Source organism: Megalops cyprinoides, chromosome 7 (assembly GCF_013368585.1).
Source record: "Megalops cyprinoides isolate fMegCyp1 chromosome 7, fMegCyp1.pri, whole genome shotgun sequence".
Taxonomy (NCBI): domain Eukaryota; kingdom Metazoa; phylum Chordata; class Actinopteri; order Elopiformes; family Megalopidae; genus Megalops; species Megalops cyprinoides.
Window position 1 is genome coordinate 18424165 of NC_050589.1, and position 16706 is coordinate 18440870.

General features: G+C 47.0%; 1 protein-coding gene across 1 annotated transcript in view; it reads left to right on the forward strand.

The window, feature by feature from the left end:
- cdh4 (cadherin 4, type 1, R-cadherin (retinal)) overlaps positions 1 to 16706 on the forward strand; it is a 285630-nt gene that overhangs the window by 245324 nt on the left and 23600 nt on the right. Inside the window, exon 9 of the mRNA XM_036533980.1 lies at positions 9275 to 9412. Coding sequence (XP_036389873.1) covers positions 9275 to 9412 — 138 coding nt within the window. The remainder of the gene's footprint in view (positions 1 to 9274; positions 9413 to 16706) is intronic.

The following is a 16706-nucleotide window of genomic DNA, read 5'->3' on the forward strand; positions in this document are numbered from 1 at the left end:
TTCCCAGCCGTCACTTCTGCACATCTATAGTAGGAGTCCAGAGCGTGAGTGGGGGCAGGAGCTCAGATTGTCATGGCATCCAGACGACTGATGCACTTGAAAACCTTGCTCTTACAGTTCTGGTTCTTCAACACAAAATTTGTAGCACATTAAGCCCTATCCACTAGCTGTCAGAGATCTGTCTGAGACATGCAGGAATGGGCGTTCTTATGTAAAGAAATGAGAAGGCATGAAACGATGATTTTAATCAAACACAAACACACTAGTTAATTCTGTAAATTGATTCAAATTAGTCCAGTGAGATAAATGGACAGACTTTTAAATTAGACGTAATGAACTGACAGATGTTTCTCTTTGTACTCATGTCCTCGTTGGGTGGAAAGGCGTGCTGGGAGTCGCTCTCTTGCAATGCGTTGTGTGAAATGCGCCACAGTAATGTCAGGAGGTTTGCGCGGTGGGGGTGGGTTGGGGGGGGTGTTAGCGTAGATATGAAAGGGGAGATAAAGCCGATGTAATGCGTTTCATCAGCTCTCTGATCCAGCCTTCACACTTAAACAGGTTGATTGAGCCCAAGTCGTCGCTTTCATCCTTATTTCAAACTCTGCTATTGCCCTGCCTGGAGCTTTAATTACAAGCAGGAAAATGCTGGGCCCGCTTGGAAAAAAGCACTTTTTATCCTGCGCAAAACCAGAGTCTCCTCTTCCAAGCAGTGATCCCAGACACAGCTTTAACGTCTACGGTCTGGTTCCTTTGTGAGCTGCCATCATAGAAGGGTCGATAAGATATTGAATTCACCTTATATTCACAGGACAACTTTGTGTTATTCAATAATCTCCAATTTGTTGATGATTTTAAAATATCTGAGAAGAGACCATTTATGGAGCACATAGATTGGTTCTCTGAAACACATAAACTTAGGGAAAGTGTCTGGATGTGTCATGCATTTACTACCCTTTTATGGAAATGCACTTGGTTAGTGCTTTGCACATATAGTACAACCCAACATGTCCCCCGAGTTTACTTTTGAAATGAATTGTCCATTAATAGAGAGCCCAGAAGACAATGTTTAGAGACATTTAAATAGATATGTTAAATGATTAACATATTCACAGTCTTTCAGGGAATGACACTATTATTTGAATACTGTTTGAATCATGAGCTGGTTTTCATGTTTAATCAATGTCAGGGAAATAACCATATGCTATAATGTACAGTACAGCATATTATTTTTAGTATACTTTACATAGCAGATGTCTGCCCATCTTAGCTTTATCCTGGACAATTGTAACTCCCATGCCCATTTGTGTTTTTGCTGGGTTTTAAACAAGCCTCAGGAGTTAAACTGCACACAACAGTTCCTTTTTACTAGAACATATCTAGCTGAATAAAACCTCATTATTCTTTTGCTTACATCAGGCTTCTGTCTCTCTCTTCAGCCCCCAAAGGGCCTGCATACAGCTTGTCCACAAACATAAATAATCAGGAGGAAAAATGTTTGCCCCCCAGCAGTGACTGATCTAAAAAAGGGACCTGCAGGCACAGCGAGACAGAGACATCAGAAATGCAACGCTGTCTCTCTCTCTCTCTCTCTCTCCCACCTCTAACCACCGCACTTTCCTCGCGGCTCATGGGCTGGCTTACAGTGCCGCACGGAGACCCCATCTGTGGAGAGTCTGCTCCCAGGCATACCTCGCTTGAAAGGGAGCGAGATTGGAAGAGGGAGACGGAGGCTCGTTTAGGCCGCCATTTCCACTAGGGGGTAAGGGCTAATTACAGGCCCTAGGGGGCCCTTGAGTGTCAGGGGTGTAGCAGGGCCTGGGCCATGCCGCAACCGGGTCTGCGATCCAAACGCAGATGGCCGAGACCAGACCCCACAGCTTGCCGCACTCAGAGCTTGGGGCTTTTTGCGGGGAACTGTCACAGAAACCAAAACAGACCAAAAACATGGAAATGTCTGAACCAGATGTACACGATACAGCACAAAGCTTTAATCCGCCTCAATCCTGTGTGAGGCGTTGGCAGGTACCAGGGAGGGTAAATAACCAGGAAGAACAAGCACAGGGGGGACTCTCCAGGGTGGCTCTGTGTCTCTCTGGCAAACAGCAGGGGAAGCAGGAGATTGCGTGCGTAATCTCTTCCTGTCTCTGGATCAATACTGCTGTGCAGTCTCCACAGCCGGGCTCTGAGCATAGTTGAGCAATGGGAGAGAGGGACTGTCTCAGAGGTTCTGATCAGTGCCTGGAGGCTGTGATATAAGCAGGACTTTGTATGATGAGAGAGCAGGACGGAGAGATTGAAGATATAGACAGACACAGGACAGACAGAGAGAGACAGAGAAAGGGGGTGAAAGGAGAGAAGGAGGAGGAAATAACCATGCTGAGTCCCACCATGTTTTTCATTCCCACATCTTATCAGAACAACACTAATCCATCCTCTGACAGTCTGGTTGCAGGATTAAAGCTGCTTCACACCTGTATGTTTACCAGCCTGTAGCTGAGGATAAGACCCTTCCTCATTCACACACATACAAGTACACACATGAACACACACAAGCACACACAAGCACATGTGCATGCACACAACCACACGTGGACACACACAGCCTCATGCATGCTTATTTTCTCAAAAACACATGAAGATGGAAAACTCTTACCCTTGCAAAAATACTCAAGGGAAAAAAGTCACAGTTTTATCAATCCCTTCTGAGTTTCTTTTTTCTCTTAAAATGCCAGTCTAATTTTAAAGTCAGGGTAGAAATTAAATACTTCTCTCAACTTCAGCAGCTTTCCCCGGGAAATCTTGCACGCATACTTATTAGGTTATGTTGCAAGGCAGATGCTAAGGTGTTTGTTACCAACCTATTTGCTGTTTCAAAGACTTCACAGAGTGTGTACTGGTGTGTCTGTGGGAGGCGGGAATAATGGCAGTGAGAGCATCTTTATAAACAGCCAATGAGATGGAGTGTCTGTTGATTGCATTTCAGTGGCATAGGTAAGGACACATCAGTTTCAGTGACAGGGACTGCTATTCACTATTGAGTGAAGGGAGGGGGGTTGCAGGGTGGAGGTGAACATAATTGCACACTTGCCTAATTAGGCGGTGAGATGTAAATGCTGCATTCCTACACAGCCTCGGGTGTCATAGGGGGTCTTAAACAAGACGTGAGGGGGGCTGAGAGCTGCTTGTCTGCAGCTAATCCCCCTCTTTGGGAGCTGCGGCCTAATTGGAATATTTACGCAGCAATTAGCAGGTGAAGGAGACACTTCAGATGTAATGGGGAAGCCCAGGGAAGAGACTCATTACAGCAGAAGCATCCAGGATTGATCGTTCCTGCATGCCAATCAGGATGCGGTTCAGGGGGCTCTGTGTCACTCCGGCACTCTCAGGCGTGCACCCGAGCGCGTCTGTTCAGAGCGGTCAACAAGCTCGGGGTGTGACCAGTCCCGTCTGCTCACAGCGAGTCAGCTGGCAGCTGTAGTACAGTGAGTGCTTCATTCATGTTGGCCGACACCTTGTGAGTGCATGCACACACGTTCATGCATACATGCACATATGTATGTGTTCACGCTAAAGGTATACACAGGCCTGAAAGCTTTAGCCCATCTCAACCCACACATTATACTGCCCAAACTAGACCCAGGCCAAGGACGATAACTTTATGTGTTACCCAATCCGGCCTGAACCCAACCTGCTGGGGGGGGGTGCTTGCACGACAGCAGTTGTAATACCGAAGACTATAGAAAGTCATATGTCATTGTCATAATCATATCTGTAATAATGATAATAAATCAAAATTAGAATCAGTAGGTATATACATAAAAGTAGTACATATATCAAAATTGTCTTACCAGAATCTCTCCTTTCCAGTAAAACACTGCACTCAGTGAAGGTTTGCATCTTCATAAATGAGCATGATACAAGCTCATACTTGTTAGGAAGACAGTGCACTATACAGTAAATGCAGTCTTTGCAAGTAAACAAATAAAAATGCAAAAATTTCATTTTTTGGACAATGGTAGTCACTTTGGCGAAAATAAGCTTTTCCTGTCTAAATAAGTAAGTAAATAAATGAATCCTCCATTCCAATTTGATATGCTCAGTAGCCTTAAAATGTTCGTTCTCTTTGTGTGTATGTCATTCATTCAAAATTAGATTTTCGGGCCAGATTTTAGAAAGCAGTGCATTCAAAATCTGACGTCCAGAAAAGTTGAGCGCAACCTGGCCTGACCCCGAGTCCTATAACGTAATTATATCCCCAGGCCGGCCTGACCCAGACTTGTTTCATCTGGTCCTGTCAGGTTTAGAGTCAGGTTGCAGGGCACACAGAGGTACACATATATCCAGAAAAGAGTTTAATTTGCAACTTTCTACATCCAGTTGGCTTGCAACAATTCTCTGTGAAATTCAAAGTTAGTCTGAGTTTATAAGAGTTTGTTCCTTTTAAGAGGCCAATGGCATTTTAACAGATGATAAAGTCACTGCAGGCTTTATAACCCTTGAGGAATTAGGTTATATTGATCCCTCTGCGGTGTCTAAAGTGTTTCTGCTTCCGAGCTACAGCCACGGTAACGCCAATCAACTTCATAAAATCGTCCGGACCCTTGTGTTTCAGCTCACGGCTTTTCATGAGTCAGGTTTGCTGGGGCATAAAAACGACAGCTTGCGCCGCCGTAATCACCTCCTTGGAAACAGTCGTAAACGTAGCACGGTTCTCTCCATCGCTCCCTTTTCATATGAGGCACTGATGGGCAGGTGGGAAACCCTCTAAGCGGGGCTGTTGATCTTCATTACCTTTTGCGCCCAGCGCAGCCAGTGTGCCTGTTACGGGTCTGATACGGCCGCAGGGCCTCGCCTGGTTAAGGAATCAATCAGTGCAGTTTCATGCACTCTGTGAGGCAGTTCCCTGAGCCTGGGGACTGGGTGGTTCACTGACGTGCATCACCTACCAGTGGGTATACAAAGGCACGCATAACACAGGCAGACAAACTCAACACACACGCTTCATACACATATACTTCCATACATTTACCCTAGGCAATCAGCCATGATTTCATGCAACCTTTAAACAGCTAGAAGTAATACCCTGAGTCTAAGAACTGGGTTTTCATAGGGGTAAATTCCCTACTAGTAGCCAGTGAGCACACATGGTCAACATACACACATGCACAAACATATTCACATGCACATCCATATACACGTACACATACATGCACATGGTAACAGTGATGTTAATGTCTGTGTGAAAAAGTATGTAAATATCTGTGCATACAGTATGTGTGCATGTATCCGATTGTGGTATGGGCAAGAACAGGGGTCAATCTGTGAATGTATGTGTGTGTGTGTGTGTGTGTGTGTGTGTGTGTGTGTGTGTGAGAGAGAGAGAGAGAGAGAGAGAGAGAGAGAGAGAGAGAGAGAGAGAGAGAGAGAGAGAGAGAGAGAGAGAGCACAGAACAATGCTTCTCAGTATCAGAGTGCAGGAGTGCAGGGCTCCTATTTGCGTTCCAGTCAGTCAGTCACCTACTGACCACAGTGATTACACTGTCACTTACAATCTCACTCAAAAATACTAAGACTCCACTCTGAGCAGTGTTCACATATACACACTCACACACACCAACACACATACACACACACACACACGCATGTACACACTCTCTCACACACAGACACAGACACATACACACACACACACACGCAAAGCTGCATGGCAAAATGTTGGTGATCCACAAAGCAATACATTTTGGTCTCTCAGGTCTGGTTAAATGAATCAGTCACATGTTGAGGAGCAACAGTGCTGCTGCCTACCGCGTCTTTCTCGTCCCTCCATCTCACTTTGATGCTAATGCGTCTCCACAATTCATCACTAAGATCAATGCCTTTTCCTGAGAGAATGAAAACAATGTAAAACACATTCTCTGTTTGCATTCCATTAATGTATTTCATTATCACTTTTTTCCCCTCTTGAATGAAATGCATTGAAAAGGGCCAATAGTCAGACCCCTTGTATTTCACATTTCTCATTTCCATGGCCACCTTACCTCACAGTTATGTGTAAACAATTCATGCACAACAACATGTTTTATTTAATTCACCAATCTTTGGCTGTGGAGTGTTTTTGGCACATATTTGCAAAATCCTTTTAAATTGTAAGCACTCTGTTCAGATTTCATCACTGGGTCTCTCTATGCACATCTCCGCAGTAAAGCACGCCTGCTTTGTTAACCCCCTCCGCCTTTATGCTCGGCAGATTAAAATCCCGTGGCTCGGGGCAGTGGGAAAATCGTATTTTTGTTCTAGCAGAAAAGATTGCTTATTTCTATGTGACCCGATTTAACGGGAAGTGAGATCTGTAAAAGAGATCTATAAAACTCATTATGCCGGCCCCTTTTGTTTGCAGCCCAGTTAGAGAAGGTACACTGAGGGGGGATTAGGAGGGGGGGGATTTGGGGGGGGGGGGGGGGCTGGTGGGAAAATCTGTGCCTGGAGTCAGACTTGGGATGTGCAACTTGGCCAGTGATGCGTCTACAGGATTCCTGGTGCCTGATGTCCCAGGTGGGATTCCTGTTTTCACTCAATTTTGCACACGCATACGCACTTACACACATGCACACAAAGATGGACAGATGGTATCGACACAGACACATGCACGCATGAAGACATGCACAGACAACAGACTCACACACACAGACATGCAGAGACAACAGACTCACATATATACAGACACATGCACACACTGAAGCCCAATGATACAGATGGATGCATACATGTTGTGACCCAAACACACACACACACACACAAACACACACACACACACTGCGGTCCCCCTGTTATTGCCAGCTTGGTTTTTGTTCATCAGAATCTCTTTAAAATGCATACAACACAACCCCTTTCACAAATGTTAATTACAGAGAGGCCTGCTCCTAGCCGCAGTCACAGCCCACTGAATTGTATTCAGAGACAACCTGAAGGTGAATTCACTCGCAGAATGAACCTCTGCACTTCTTTCTCATTTCAGCTCAAATAACACATCTCAAAGGTGTTAAGGCAAAGCGTGAAGATTCATTGCTTTTTTACACTCAACTGTGGTGCACTAGCAGGGGTAGGAGAAGCAGCAGTATCACTGATGCAGTATTTAATTATGGGACTAATAAAGAGCGAGCCATATTGAGCGTTCTTTAAAAGACACTAATTTGATGAAGGCCAATACGTGATGCCTAATGAATCTCTGTGTGTAAGTGCTTCCCAGCTCAGTGCATTAGCTCACACATTAGGACCCTGCACTCACTATGGTATTTCTTTCAGTGCAGGGTGCGGTGCGGGGGGCAGCAGATCGATTTTCGTTCAAGCTGACCTCTCGCTTTCTCAACCGCTGCATAGCTCGAGTGTCCAGGTCGAACAGAGGAGTTCACTTGCGGACGACAACCGAGCTGCGGGCGTGGCTGCACTGCAGAGAGTGGCTGGTCCTTCCCTGTCTTTCCAGCGCCAGGCAGCTACGCAGTGCCAGTCTCTGTCTGTCCTCTCTCTTGACCCGTCCTCTTCGTCCAGCGCCCACGCCCCAACAGACAGCCGGGATCAGTCGCCACACAGCAGCCGCGGATCACAGGAACGGCCCTCCGTGCCTGCTCTCACCTGAGGAGCTGTTTCAGCACCGCGGACAGCTCAGCGGAGAGCCGTCCTCTGTGATATTCCGGAAGGCTTTAGATGCACGCAGAGGCGGGACTTGCCACACAGGGCCGGAGAAATAAAGCAGCAGCACACACTGTGTACCTGAAAAAGCCAAGCCGTGACAAAGCCCCCCCCCCCCCCCCCCTTTTTCAATAGCGGCATTTGCCAATGACATTTAAAGGGATCTGTCCACACCTTCCTTTGAAAGGTCAAAATGAAAGCGCACAAGAGATGGCTCCTGCCGTACTCTTTCCCCTCTTCGTAAGTGGAAGTGTTTCAACAGTTTTGTCATTTGCTGAACTGCTAAACTAAGCAGTCAGAAAAGCTAGGCAGGCTTTGATTCCTGAAATTTGCTGCGACGAGTACGGCGACACACCCATCCAAAGAGTTCCTCTCCCTACTTTTCACATCTTAATCCACCTCAGGCTCATATTTTATTAACTCGGTACACCAGGAAGAGTTCCGCTATCACTGTATAATGGCTGAATCTGCTCTAGGGAAGAAAGGGGAGATAGCTACCAGCCGTTGTTTAAAAAAACATTACACAGAGCGTTATCACAGTATCACCGCTCTTGCCTCTCATTTTCCATGTCACTCATTTTTAATTGATCATTTTCTTTAGTCATTTTTTCGGGCTTTAGAAACTCCATGTGCAATTATGATTTTATGTATATTCGCTGTAATACATGCATGTTTCACTGTCATATATTTTGGGCTTTGGCTGAGTACGCAGTTTCATTCGTAAGAAGCAATTTCACCCTGTATTAGAGTCTGGAAACTCTGTCACTTTTATCACCTTCGCCTAGTTACGCTAACAGTCCGGGCATGCTCTATGCCAGACGTGCGTTCAGGAAAGCAATCTGTATGCCGGATGAGAGAAAAAAAAAATGACAGAAAACTTCCAGGTGTTTTCTATGTTAAGGAACTAAGTAATGTTCATTCACCTTCAATAATATTTTCAATAGAGTGTTTCTTTTTAAAGTGCCAGCGCTCCCATTAAAATGACTGATGATCCCGCCACACTGCAGCTCAATGCGGGGACAGTTAGGTTGTAATAAATGGGCCTCCCGCTCCTAGCGCACACCCACGCTTCACAACCCTCGCTTCACGAACGCGGGCCCATGTAGTTTAAAACCATTACCAGTGTAAAGGTGTGAGGTGCTGCTCTGAATACAGATCTGCCGCACATCCATCCAAAACACAGTGCCAGTGAGGCTGCCCAGCTCCTCCCCACAGGCCTCTACAGACAACACTTTCAAGGTCCTCAGGGTCTATTAATGTGCATTGCACTTATAATGCAAAATGGTGTCTGTGTGTGTATGTGTGTCCCTGTGCAGTATTCAAAATATGCACTCAGTTGGCAATGGCTTAATGGAGCACAGAATTGTATGTGAATTTTATTGGTATTGAGTTTCATTCCTGTTCAATTATTTAATAGAATGCCAGGGTGATGAAGACACGGCTCTCTCCCCTGTGCTCTCATACGCATTTGCTCGCTGATTCTCCTGCCGCAGTGTGTAATTGTATCTTCCCCGTGTTTATTCTCTCATTCACATGGAAAAGATTTTGCCCTTTAAAACCAGGGGAATGTGTGGTCTCTCTCTTGCAGACAGTGTCCCAGTACACCATAATCATCCAGGCCACCGACATGGAAGGCAACCTCAACTTTGGGCTCTCCAACACTGCCACCGCCATCATTTCCGTGACGGATGTGAATGACAGCCCCCCGGAGCTGACCGCCAGAACGGTGAGTATGTGTTAGCTGAATACGCAGGCCTGAGGCGCCATGCGTGTTCTCCCAGGATTTCGCCAAACGTGAGAGAATTGCATGATGGGAGTTGTTATCCGGGTTTAGGCAGGTGCAGCGTGCACTGGCACTGACCTAATATCAAGCTCTGGGAAGTAGAGAGGGGAGTACTCATCCCTACTGCACAGAGCCCCAAACAACAATCTGAGGGTGAAAAGTACTAAAACAAAACAAACACAAAAATCTCCAAACATTGTTCTCTGTTGCCCTGGAAAAATACCTAATAACTTCTGTCTTGGTGAAGTGTAAAATATCTCAATTTCCCCACAGAGCGCGGTAGCTGCAGGTTTGTTTATAAGCCTGTTAGGTCTCAGAAATTGACGCTTCTGCCTAGCTAATCCCTTTCTGACAACTTTTTTTCCCCTCTTTCTGGGTTCAAACGCAGACTTACAAATGACTCAGAGGGTGATTCGCACAGCATTGGAATCTGTCAGCCGCAGAAGTGAGGTACAGAGAGAGGGAGAACCATGTCCGGCGGACAAAAAGGTCTTTGGCAGTTCTTGCCTTCCTCACTGTATGTGCAAATAACTCATCAGCAGTCTTTAAACAGTCAATCATTGTGCCTAATGGCACGGAGGAGGAAGTCAGCTGAGTGGAATGGCTGGGTCAGCCATACTTATTTACAGGCAAAGCGAGCTGGGATATTTTTCATCAAACTCGGTTGTCTGTGTTCTATTTTGGACCCAGCGGGGACAGTGGCAGTGAGAGAGGCACTCACCGGCTGGAGATGAAAGCAGCGAACTGATCCATGCCCTTGAGGGAGGAGGGAGAGAGGAGAAGCATGTGACAGTTGATCTTTCACGCAGGGCGAAATGATGTGCCTTTTATCAATAATCATTGCCATCATCATCAGAACAACAGCGGCAATAATAGTAATGATGTGATTATGATGTCTGTGATAAAAGGTCACGCTGCAGTGCAGGATCTTTAAAGAAGAGAAAGCAATGCTGCCATACATTATCCAACCCCTGTTTTTTTTTATTATTTTTGTGCTTTTTTTGTGTTCGGGGGAAATAAAGTGTCTCCGTGGTGAGTGCTCCTTAGCTGCGCCTGTCTTTCTGGGTGGTTAATGGCCCCCCTCCCCCTGGCCTGCGAGGGGCAGAGCGCTGATGTTCCCTCTCAGAGTAAATGATACCTATTCCAGGGAGGCAGGAGCATGCCGGCGAGCACCAGCGTCCTGGTGATAGCGGGGAATGAGAAAACTCAGGAGGCAATTTGTTATCCCGGTGGATTAAATGAGACAGGCAAAGCGCGGCGAGTGAGTGAGGTGAGCGCCGTGGTGTCCTCAGGGCTGGAGGGACCAGGAATATGAGAGAGATATGGGAGGGAGTGCAGGAAGCAGGAAGGGAATAAAGGGAACAGGAAGTGTGAGTAGGGAGAAGGAAAGGAACACAGGGAAGGGCTGTAATAGGTGAACATTCAGGAGTATGGAGTGAGGAGAGAAGCAAATGGATCATAGGAAGAAGGAAGCAGTACTGGGAAGGAGTGGAGCAGGAAGGGACTTTAGGGAACAGAAAGACAATACTAGGGGGAACTGCAAGGAGCAGAAAGAATAAGGGAGGACTGAGGGAATCCAGGGAGCAGGTGCTGTATCTGTGGAGAAGCAAGGGAGTGTAGGCAACAGGAAGGGAGTGTAGAGGACAGGAATACAGGGATGGAGCAGAGAGCTGAAGGAGCAGTAGGGAAGTGCAAAGGGAAGAATAAAGGGAAAGGAAAAGAAGTTCAGGGAGAAGGGCAGGAGTGTAATGAGGAAGGGAGGGAATGAGGGAGTGAAACAGAGAAGAAATACAACGGGAAAGTGTGGAAGGAGAATCTGGAGGGGAGAGGAGGTCGGAAGGAGTAGATACTGATGCTTCATCTCCATATCACACTTAAGCCAGCACAGCTGTCATAGTCATACAGACATTTTCAACACTTTCTTCAGATGCACAAAATGCATAGTAAACAAGAAACTTCATGTGTATGTGTACACGTGTGCGTGCAAGTGTGTACACTGGCACACAATCATGTTTTTTCAAAGTATTTTCATGAAGTGAAGTCAACAGGCAGCACGAGACACAGAGAGAGTGCAAGACAGAGATAGATAGCGAGCGAGAGAACGCGGCAGGTGCTGTTGAGCTGGATCCATCAGGCCTGCGATGCCCCTGGTCTTCCAGTGGAGGCTTGCCTGAAGGCCCGCTGGTGGAAGCTGGCCTCATTCCTGCTCATGCCTCATCAGAGGGAGCCCATGGTGTCTGCTGCCAGCCCGGAGGAAAGCCGCACGCCGCATTTCAATCAGACTGCTCAGATGGAGAGATGTAGGTATCTGCACGCTCCCGTCTCCCGCTTTTAGCTCCTCACGCCACGCCGCAGCGTGGGCCCCCAACCACACCGCTACGCTGGGATGCAGCTTCGATAAGGAGGGCCGGCTTTCGCCCGTCCTCAGATTGGCTGGCTCGCATCCAGCCTGAGACGACTGGCTTACCTGCGTCACGCGAGTGCGGAAGGAAGCACTGAGAAGTGTGTGTGTGCATGTGTGTGTCTGTCTGTGTGCGTGTGTGTGTGTGTGCATATGCGTGTGTGCATGTCAGTGTGTGTCAGCCTTTGGTCGTGAGTTGTGCTGGAAATAAACAAGAGATTGTGCCCACAGCTGAAAGGCCTTCATGAAGAGTTTTTGCTGTGAGATTGTTGAAGGGGAGGGCAGGCGGAGGATGGAAATGGAAGCTGATTCTCATTGTTCTAATCTATCTACGCTTCGTACCAGAGCGCAGGATAAAAATGAGGTTATTAAACACCCCTCGGAAACAAACCCTAACTCGGGACGCTAACCCCATTAATCAATCTGGAGAGGGGAAGGCGAGCTCAACACGAGCGTCTCATTTTCTTTGCTGGCTAATTGCTAGGACGACCTCCCACTGAAGAGAAAGAGAAAGGAGGTAATTGGAGGAGTTCTCTCCCCAGATAGAGGTGCCCTCCTCCTCAGCGAAGTGGGACAGGTCCCAAAGCCTGTGCACTTCCCGCTGGTCTTTCTCTCATTAACCCGAGCCCTTCGTTAGTCGCCCTCGACCCCCCCAATGCCCTGCATTCCCCGCTCCAGGGAGCGGTCTCCAGAATTAATTCGGCTGTTTATGCGCACGCTGGCTCTGGGGGGAAAGGCTTACTCAGATGAGTCTCGTTAACAGGTACACTTGTCACACTTCCAGGAAAGCAGGAGGGGGGCGGCCCACTGTGCCTCCATCACAGAGCCGGCCCTCTGTCATCATCCCCCAGCCCACTGACACGGGCAGCAGTGCAGAAAGGCACAATCAACAGCATTGTAATGGTAATAGCACTAATATTCCACGATATTATCTGTCACTCAGTGCATTTTCGTAGCTCAATGCAACTGCGTCTCAAAATCAGTCACAGCGGTACATTTTAAATGTTACATTTGGATAGACATGAAAAAACAGCTGCAATGACACAGAGTCCCAGGTCAATTTACTTTCAAATATTTTCCCGCTAGCCATGTCTCGTGAAGTTTTTGAGAAGTCTAGGCGGACAGTCTCTTTGGATGTTGTCCTCATCCTCCCACTCCAGGTTTCTCTCAGCTCCTTCCTGCTATAGTTCCTCACCCAACCTTCTTGTTTATTTCTTCATGTCTGCTCGTTTGTGTGCCAGCAGAAGGTTCAGTTCCTGTGGTGGGTGGCTGAGGGAGGTGTGGAGGTGTGAGAAGGTATGTGTGTGTTTGTGTTTGTCTGTGTCTGTGTGTGTATGTGCGTTTGTGAGTATGTGTGCGTGTGTGTGTGTGTGAGAGAGAGAGAGAGAGTATGAGTATGAGTGTGTGCGTGAGTGTGTATGTGTGTGGGTGGGTGTTTTTTTTTGGGGGGGGGGGGGGTGTTGAGGTTGGATTGGTGGCTGGAGCGTGAAGGGGAGATAGGGTGTTTAGTGCTGGAGCCCTGGCAGCAGCTGCTTGAGCGAGGCTCCCGGGGCCATTAAGGCTTCATGATGATAAATTAGCACCTCCCTCCAGGTGCACATTAGAGCTCATCAGCCAGCTCCGGCGCCACACTTCTCCAAGCATCAGGTGCTGCAAGAGAGTGTTAAGTAATTCCCTCTTACTCTGAAACCAGCTAAAACCCTGTCCACGGGGAGTGCTGAGTCAACCCGCAGTTGCTAAATGGCAAATATGGGTTTTTTTCACCCCCTCTTGGAAGGTCTACCATTGCGGTTTTGTGTTTGATGGCAGAGATGTGGGGGAGGGAGCCAGCATGGAGGCATCGTATCGTCTTTAACCCGCTGGCCACTTTTCTTCTCATTAGCAGCACGGAGTTCAGACAACCTTGTTCAGAGAGAGAGCTGACCTCCCGCTTGCTAATGCGATGCTATCATCTTTAAGCTACGAGAGAGATAGCGCTTAATTATGTGTGTGCTCCTTTGCTGGGTGACTTGGTCTTTCTCTGCACTGACCCACCCATTGGTGCTAATCCATCTTCTCTCTCTCTCTGCTCCTTTTAAAATTTTTTTTTTCTCTCTCTCCTCTGAACATAGAACAAAGCGAAGAATAGATCAGCCCTACTTTGGAAAATCATTCAGCATAACTCATCTTTTGTACAAGCAAACCGTAGCTGCATGGGGCAGGAGGAGAACAGGGTGTATGCATAGCGGAGCGGGAAAGTTTGCTGAGTGACACACTCATGCTGGAGAGAGCACGCAGAGGGCATGTAGGCCACAGGCTTCACCACCGGACGAGCAGGGAGGCAGAGGCAGCCATAGCAGCTGCTGCTGCAAAAGCTCCAACAGGAGGGTGCATCATGCCCCTCTTTCTGGGGACTGAGCTCACAGTGAACCACGATCAGTTTTTACCTCCACGCAGGAAAGAGTAGCTTGTAACTACTTTTAGTTCACTCCCTCATGGAGACCTAATGATAATGTGGTGGTACATTTGCTGGCAGCATTTGTCAACAAGGATCATTTACAGGGGTAATGAAGAAATTTCATGAGACCAATTTAAACAATTAGGGATTATGTGCAATGTGTCAAGCATTAAGGGCTACTGGGCATTGCATCAAACGGAGACTACCATACAGAAGTCTGAAAGAAGTCCCAAAAAAGATTATTCCTTCTGTCCCAATGTTTTCTCAGCTGTGGTGACTTCAGAGTAACAAGAACTGATTCAGTCTGAGACAGAAAAGAAAGCGAAAAATAGTCTCTGAATGTCCATGTATTACATTGAGGAACCCCCTGTGAGAAGAAAAGAAAGGCAAGCAAAGACAGCCGTGTGGGTGTGGGTGCTCTCACATAGGTGTGTGTGTATATCCTAGCCTCATGTATATTCCAGCAATCCATCCTTCACACCTCGCTGAAGCAGCATTATGCTGTTAGCCACTCCATAAGAATGAATTATGTCAGGCAGTCCAGACTAATTGCAGTCAGCACAGGAAGAGGGGAGCTGGAGACACATTAGAAAAGGAGCGTTTTGTCAAAGGTAATTTTTTCCCACTCAGCTCCAGCGGTGGTGAGTAAATTTGGGGCATGCTTGGGAAGGCCCGTGTCACCCCTGTGATATCACTCACGGGGCCTGTCGGGGGTCTGGGGATGAATGAATCTACAGCCAAGGGCTTGAGATGAATTCTGAAGGAGCTGAATTCCCATCTCACCCTACCCACAGGGCCTGGCAAAGCCAAGCTCCACCCAGCACAGCCCCACCCACCTATAAGACGCCCAACCATGATCTGCCCAGCCTATGAAATGCAGGCGCTTGGTCTTGTAGGTTTTTTCAAGCTCATCCTTCATGCCCAGAGATTCCACCAATGGCGTAGCCATTTCCTTGCACTTCAATATAGATTATTAATGCTGTTGTCGGCTTAATTTCTCTTCAGATTTTCACAGCTGTACAGACAAACCCCAAATTAAATCAAATTTCTCTTCAGATGCTCAGAGTTGTACAGAGAAGTTAGAACCCCCAAATTAAATCACACTTCTCTTCAGATGTTCACAGCTGTACAGAGAAACCCTAAATTAAATCAAACACCTGCATATGATTCACCCCGTGAGCTGTCAGAAATCCACACTTCCAAACAGTTTAGCAGTACAAACTAATAATAATGAACCAGGCTTCCTTTGTCAAATCCCCTGTAAGTTAACATACTGAGGTACGCTAGCTTTATAAGGTCTGTGAAGGAGGCAACAGACTTTGTTGATCACTGAGACTATTAGGCAAATATTGCAGTAATATCTGCAGTGGCATTTGTTATGAATATTTTATCATTCCTCTCGGTGTTTCTCCTTGGCCCAGAGTTAGTAAGCTGGTACATAACACCAGACTGGGTGGTGGGGGGATTTCGTGATAAGGTTGATGTGGCAGGCAGTTTTTATATGGAAAAGGTGGTGCATGATGCATGGAGGAAAACCTTGCCTGAGACGCTAGACTGAGATAATAGCAGTGAAAATATTCCAGCACAGCAGAGTTTAACTGTCTCCCACCCACCACTGTCCTCTGTGTTGTCAAAAAAAAATTCTGAAGCTTAGAGGACAAAAAGGCCTGATAAATTCCACTGAAATTCTACTTTTCATCTACATCTAAGACCTAAAAACAGCTGTGGCCCTCAGTCACTTTCTGACTCTCCCACTGAGTGAACAGCTCCTGCAGTAGTTCAATAGCCATTGAACATTGTCTGTTATTACTACCACATGTCCTCCACGGCTTCCACATTTCAACTTCAAATGCATTAACATTTGAATGACAAAGAACAAATCAAAATGCTCTTTTAGACACTAACACACTGTCCTTGGAAGCATCATTGCCTTGATCTCCACACAGATAGAGCCCTTGCATGTTTTTATGTGGATCGCATTGGCCTAGAGAATTTATGACTATAGGCGGTATCTCTCTCACGCTCTCATTCTTTCTCACTCTCTCACTAAATGAGCAGCTCTCAGCACACAAGTATCTTTATCTCACTTTACCACTAGATGGCAAAAAGGACAGAAAAGCAGTCTCAGCCCCTGAACAGTGTCTTTTCAGTTCTTATTCGCCCTTGCTTTACTTTGACAAAGTTTTGTGACCCCAGCAAAGCCCACCGCGTCTTTCTTGTCCACGCTGTCACGGATGTGACAGGAGAGGCAACCAGACACTCAACAGCGGACAGCAGGGGAGAACGGAGCCGCTCTCCGTGCAGGAGACACGGCTTCCACCAAGGATTAATGGGAAAGTTTGAGCGGTGGTTTTTGCTGAGGGTGATGGGGAGAGACTTGAGCCTCCCTCCCAGCCCAG